At 45.0% G+C, this 6724-nt stretch overlaps 1 protein-coding gene across 4 annotated transcripts in view; it reads left to right on the forward strand.

The window, feature by feature from the left end:
* Nucleotides 1–5301: 5301 nt before the first annotated feature.
* The window catches only part of LOC123062162 (uncharacterized), a 14186-nt gene continuing 12763 nt past the window's right edge, over nucleotides 5302–6724 (forward strand). For all 4 annotated transcript variants that reach the window (XR_006429560.1, XR_006429561.1, XM_044485532.1 and 1 more), the window contains exon 1: nucleotides 5302–5745. Coding sequence is in view for 2 of the 4 variants with exons in the window: in XM_044485532.1 (XP_044341467.1) it covers nucleotides 5346–5745 (400 nt within the window). In the remaining 2 variants the exon portion in view is untranslated. The remainder of the gene's footprint in view (nucleotides 5746–6724) is intronic.

Below are 6724 nucleotides of genomic sequence, written 5' to 3' on the forward strand. Positions count from 1 at the left end.
TCTTACATTCACAAATGATTTGGGCAGATATGGGTATATCTACTCGATGAAACATAAGTCTGAAACATTTGAAAAGTTCAAAGAATTTCAGAGTGAAGTGAAAAATAATCGTAACAAGAAAATTAAGTTTCTATGATCTGATCGTGGAGGTGAATATTTGAGTTATGAGTTTGGTCTTCATTTGAAACAATGCGGAATAGTTTCGCAACTCACGTCACCTGGAACACCACAGCGTAATGGTGTGTCCGAACGTCGTAACCGCACTTTATTAGATATGGTGCAATCTATGATGTCTCTCACTAATTTACCGCTATCATTTTGGGGTTATGCTTTGGAGACAACTGCATTCACGTTAAATAGGGCACCATCGAAATCCATTGAGATGACGCCTTATGAACTTTGGTTTGGCAAGAAACCCAAGTTGTTGTTTCTTAAAGTTTGGGATTGCGGTGCTTATGTGAAAAAGCTTCAACCTGATAGGCTCGAACCCAAATCGGAGAAATGTGTCTTCATAGGATACCCAAAGGAGACTGTTGGGTACACCTTCTATCACAGATCCAAAGGCAAGATATTCGTTGCTAAGAATTGATCCTTTCTAGGGAAGGAGTTTCTCTCGAAAGAAGTGAGTGGGAGGAAAGTAGAACTTGACGAGGTAATTGTACCTACTCCCTTATTCGAAAGTAGTTCATCACATAAATCAGTTCCAGTGATTCCTACACCAGTAAGTGAGGAAGCTAATGATGATGTTCATGAAACTTCTGATCAAGTTACTACCGAACCTCGTAGGTCAACCAAATTAAAATCCGCACCAGAGTGGTACGATAATCCTGTTCTGGAGGTCATGTTACTTGACCATGACGAACCTACGAACTATGAGGAAGTGATGATGAGCCCAGATTCCACAAAATGGCTTAAGGCCATGAAATCTGAGATGGGATCCATGTATAAGAACAAAGTATGGACTTTGGTTGACTCGCCCGATGATCGGCATGCCATAGAGAATAAATGGATCTTCGAGAAGAAGACTGACGCTGACAGTAATGTTACTGTCTACAAAGCTTGACTTGTTGCAAAAGGTTTTCGACAAGTTCAAGGAGTTGACTATGATGAGACATTCTCACCCGTAGCGATGCTTAAGTCCGTCCGAATCATGTTAGCAATTGCCGCATTTTATGATTATGAAATTTGGCAAATGGATGTCAAAACTGCATTCCTTAATGGATATCTTAAAGAATAGTTGTATATGATGCAACCAGAAGGTTTTGTCGATCCAAAAGGTGCTAACAAAGTGTGCAAGCTCCAACGATCCATTTATGGACTGGTGCAAGCCTCTCGGAGTTGGAATATATTGAAAGATCGTGGATGTCACCTAGAGGGGGGGGGGGTGAATAGGCGTTTTAAAATAATTATGGTTTAGGCTAGAACAAATGCGGAATAAACCTAGCGGTTAATTTGTCAAGCACAAAACCTGCAACAACTAGGCTCACCTATGTGCACCAACAACTTATGCTAAGCAAGATAAACTACTAGGTGATAGCAAGATATATGACAAGAAACAATATGGCTATCACAAAGTAAAGTGTATAAGTAAAGAGCTCGGGTAAGAGATAACCAAGGCACGTGGAGACGATGATGTATCCCGAAGTTCACACCCTTGCGGATGCTAATCTCCGTTTGGAGCGGTGTGGAGGCACAATGCTTCCCAAGAAGCCACTAGGGCCACCGTAATCTCCTCACGCCCTCGCACAATGCTTCCCAAGAAGCCACTAGGGCCACCGTAATCTCCTCACGCCCTCGCACAATGCAAGATGCCGTGATTCCACTAAGGGACCCTTGGGGGCGGTCACCGAACCCGTACAAATGGCAACCCTTGGGGGCGGTCACCGAACCTGTACACTTTGGCAACCCTTGGGGGCGGTCACTGGAACCCGTCAAATTGCTCGGGGTGATCTCCACAACCTAATTGGAGACCCCGACGCTTGCTCGGAGCTTTACACTACAATGATTGAGCTCCGAACACCACCAACCGTCTAGGGCGCCCAAGCACCCAAGAGGAACAAGCTCAAGGGTACCAAGCACCTAAGAGTAATAAGCTTCTCAACTTGTAACTTCCACGTATCACCGTGGAGAACTCAAACCGATGCACCAAATGCAATGGCAAGGGCACACGGAGTGCCCAAGTCCTTCTCTCTCAAATCCCACCGAAGCAGCTAATGCTAGGGAGGAAAATGAGAGGAAGAACAGGAAAGAGAACACCAAGAACTCCAAGATCTAGATCCAAGGGGTTCCCCTCACATAGAGGAGAAAGTGATTGGTGGAAATGTGGATCTAGATCTCCTCTCTCTTTTCCCTAAAAAACTAGCAAGAATCCATGGAGGGACTGAGAGTAAGCAAGCTCGAAGAAGGTCAACAATGGGGGAAGAACACGAGCTCAAAGGATAAGGATCATTGGGGAAGAAGAAGACCCCCTTTTAAAGGAGGGAAAAAATCCAACCGTTATGTGCTCAGCCCGCACACGAGCGATACTACCGCTCGGGCGGAAGAAGCAGGGAAAAGGAGCAACAAAATATGAAGCTTGGGCAGAACATGGGACCAAAAGAGGCAGGGCAAAGCAGAATACGGCGGCAGTAATGCAGTAGCGATACTACCGCTCGACCGAAGCGGTACTACCGCTTATAGGCGGTAGGCGGAACTACCGTGCCTTACTGCCGTACAACTACTACTAAACCCGACACAAAAAGAGCATGACCCAAAAACAAGGCGGTAGTAGAGCGGTACTGGAGCGGTACTACCGCTTGACGCTACAAGCGGTACTACCGCTGCCCACCGCGGTACTACCACAGGGAGAAAACCAGAGCTGCCATAACTTCTTCATAAGAGCTCCGAATAGAGCAAACTCAAACTTGTTGGATACAAGACGACGAGTAGCATCAAAACAACGACTGGTTATAGTAAGAAGAGGCAGGGGAGGTATGCCTAACAAATAGAGGAGTGAAACCTCCAACCGAGAAGAACCGGCAAAACCTCCAACATCGAAAACATCATAGAAGAAGTATGTGAACTCCGTTTTCGATGAACTCAAGCTTGTCATCAGGATGACCATAAGCTCTAAGACTCACAAAGAGAACCAAACAAGAACCAAGAAAGATGATGCAAGGATGCAATGGTTTGAGCTATCAACGAACGATACGATCAAGCTACTCACCGAGAGCCCCCCCTGATAATACGACAATCGATCCTATAACCCGATCTCCCAACCACCACTATGAGATCGGTAAAATAGAAAACCTATCAAGGGCAAACCTTTGTCTTGCACATAGTCCACTTGAGCTAGATGATGACGATCTTGACTTCCTCAAGTTGGACCACCTTTCTTGATTGTGTTGACTCGATGAAGACTAGTTGATTACTCCCCCATACTCCACTATGGGTGAGCCACTCTTCGGCACATCTTCATAAATCCATTGTTACCATAATGGACGACAAGCTTCAAGCATTTGATCTCTTCGTGATGCTCCACTTGAACTTGCACATCGCAACCTAACCCCACAAAGAACTCTCACGAAAACCATGGGTTAGCAAACAAAGCGTAATGGACAAGGCTTACCATATCATGGGATCACTTATCCCTCAGTACATCTTGTATGCTTTGTGTGTTGATCAACTCGATTCATTCTTGACTTAATCTTGATCAACCTTGAATTTTTCCAATTCTCTTCATTTGCATGATGTCTTAAAGGTAGACATGAATGATCACACAATCTTCTTCTTCAAGACATGCTTGCAACAAGCTCAACACTTACATGACCAATCTTTGGATAATTCAGTGAATAACACCTTGGTCGACACCAACTCTCCTTGAAACCAACACATGTACTTCAAGAAAAGCCTATGGACAAACCTTCAAATATAACTCAAGGCAACTATTAGTCCATAGAGATTGTCATCAATAACCAAAACCAAACATGGGGGCACCGCATATTCTTTCAATCTCCCCCATTTTGGTAATTGATGACAATCACTTTCAAGAGAGTTTATATAAGGAATTATGCATCACCATGCAATGCAACAACCAATAATGCATGCGTATGAGATGCAAATGCTTAGGAACAAAACCAAAGTAAGGAGAATACTCTGAAGACTTCTCCACAAAACTCTCTGAAATTTCTCCCCCATTGGCATCGATTGCCAAAATGGGCGAAAAGCTAAGAAGACCAATATAAAAGCTGTTCCTTCAAAAGTTGTGTATTTCTCAACAAGAGAGTGGAATATCATACACATATCCAAAGGTAATATACTTGGAGGAAGACCAAATATATTGAGGCACCAAGATTGCAAAAGAATGATATGCCATAAAGACATAACAAAGAGAGAAACAAGTAATCGAGCAATCAAAAGATACCAATTGAAGCAAGCTATCAAAAGAAGCCAAATGAACCAACTAGACCAAAGAATCTACGTGCCACATGAATAAAGATATTATGATATGATCAGAGAGTGTTCTAAAGAAACTAGAGAAGCTCCCCATGATTTGTGCACATCAAGAATTTTTGTATTAGGATACAAAGTGCACAAAATAGGATCATAGCTCTCCCAAAATCAATAGAAACTTACAACAAGTGCAAGTGAGCATATAGGAAACTAAGCCTAGTACTTGCAACAAACATATGGTTGAGCAACAAGTGAAAGATGCAGTTTAAGAATGGGCTCAACCAAAATGATGTGTGTGAGTCAAGGCAATGCATTTGAGAAGACTAATGTACGGATAAGCATTAAGCATCAATAAAGTCTTAAAAGAATGAGGCACACGATGCAAGGCCTATCATTCCCACACACAACTAGCAAATGGGTTCACAAGCTTACTAATAAGCATATACAGAACCTATGCTTGTGACACCCCGTGGTGAAGATAGACGATAAAAACCTCATCAAGACGAGGGATACCAATTAAAACGCACGGGTGTTTTACTAGTTAGTAATAATATTCATCAAGGTCTCTCGGCGTGTGAAATATTTGATTTAAGCCCTGTTCTGCAGTCATCCAGCTCCGTGAAGCGCACGGAGCGATCCTTCGACCACTCCGAGAAAATAGCTTGCGGCCCGCTCCGCTCTAGCGCGGAGCTGCGGAGCGGAGAGCTGCCGAACGTGACGTTAGTTTGATTTTTTAGGGTTCGTGAGACCCCGGGGTTTACGTAGACTTTTTTTTCTGATTAATTTCTTTTCATATTCGAGAAAGAGTTTTTTTTCTTCTTTTTTTCGAGAGTTGAGTGAGGGGGTTATGTAGCCTCCGTTCCCACTTTCCATTGTGTGCGGTTTGCTTCAGAGAAGTGTTTGGGAGAGTGCGCATGACAGGCCGCCAGGCCGGAGAACCGCCGACCTCTTCGCGACATCGCTCGATCATGGCGTCGTCGGCGGAGCCGCCGCCGAAGAAGCGGAAGCTCGTAGAGGCCCAGACCCCGAGCCCCTCAGGCACTCCGCGGCCGCCCCCGCCCCCGCCTCCAGGCCTCCCCCCTACCCCGCCGCCCCCCGAAACCCTAGCAGCGGCGGCGCCCTCCGCCCCACCACCTCCCCCTCAGTCGCCGCCGCCGACACCGGAGGAGCTCCACCGCAAGCGCAGCAACCGGGAGGAGCTGCGCAAACTCTTCGAGTGCTACCGCCGCATCCGCCTCTGCGTGGAGCGCAAGGACGCGCGTCTCATGCCCGAGCTCGAGCAGGTCTACCTCGCCCTCATCACCGCGTCCCGAGGTACCTAAGATCCTCCTCCAACCCTACAGGCCCCTTCGTGTTAGATGCTGTTTTCAGAAATTACACTTGTAACTAGCCGATTTAGTGAATCGTGAGGTGGGCATGCTTGAAACCACTTCATATTCGAAGCTAGATTTTGTATTGGATCAGTCCCATTGGATGGTAGTATCGTGAGCCCTTCATTCCATGGGAAAATGATTTTCTAAACATCACTTGGTTAACCTGTCCTTATGTAGCTCAACACTCTAGTACGCTTTGGTAGATCAACAAGCGTTTTATGGTTAGCTGTGTTTGGTTTGAGCCCTACCCTACCAAACACTTGCATAGCGAAATGTCATGGTTTTCCTTGCCCGTGATTTGACAAATGCTGATAATTTTTTAAACTAGATTGGTAAGGTGCCATGGACATGCCAAAGCTTTGGCAATCATCCAAACAAGGACCACTTTGGCCATGACCAACATTAAATTGGTAGAATTCGTTCTGGACACGAACAAAACATACCCAAGGCTGAGAATGTGAGATCGGCACTGCATAGATAAAAAAAAGTAAGGAAAAAGAAATTGGCACTGCATCGATCTTATACAGGGTTCGCTGCCGGATACGCGCTTTAGATGCGCTGCTGACACCTGACACTATCAACATCAGTGTCTTGGTTCTCGGATGCATTGGTTGTTCGATATGCCTCCGTGAAGTCGTGAATCATAATTTATTTATGAAAATCTAGCAAACACACAACTTAAATTTCTGCGTCATTCTTAACTAATGTTGGAAGCAAGAGTGGATCCATCTTTAATGGAAAGTTGGAGTAATCCCATTGAAGTTTCTATTTTAATTATTCTGTGTGTCATGGTGTTGCCAAGTCACCCCTGAGGCAGGGTACAGAGTTTTGCCCTCGACTTGCCAGGGTTAGGCAAGCCAATCCGAAGATCAAAAGGAGCAATATTTAGGGGGAAATGCTGCATTATCTTTTTTAGCTGA

Source organism: Triticum aestivum, chromosome 3A (assembly GCF_018294505.1).
Source record: "Triticum aestivum cultivar Chinese Spring chromosome 3A, IWGSC CS RefSeq v2.1, whole genome shotgun sequence".
Lineage (NCBI taxonomy): Eukaryota > Viridiplantae > Streptophyta > Magnoliopsida > Poales > Poaceae > Triticum > Triticum aestivum.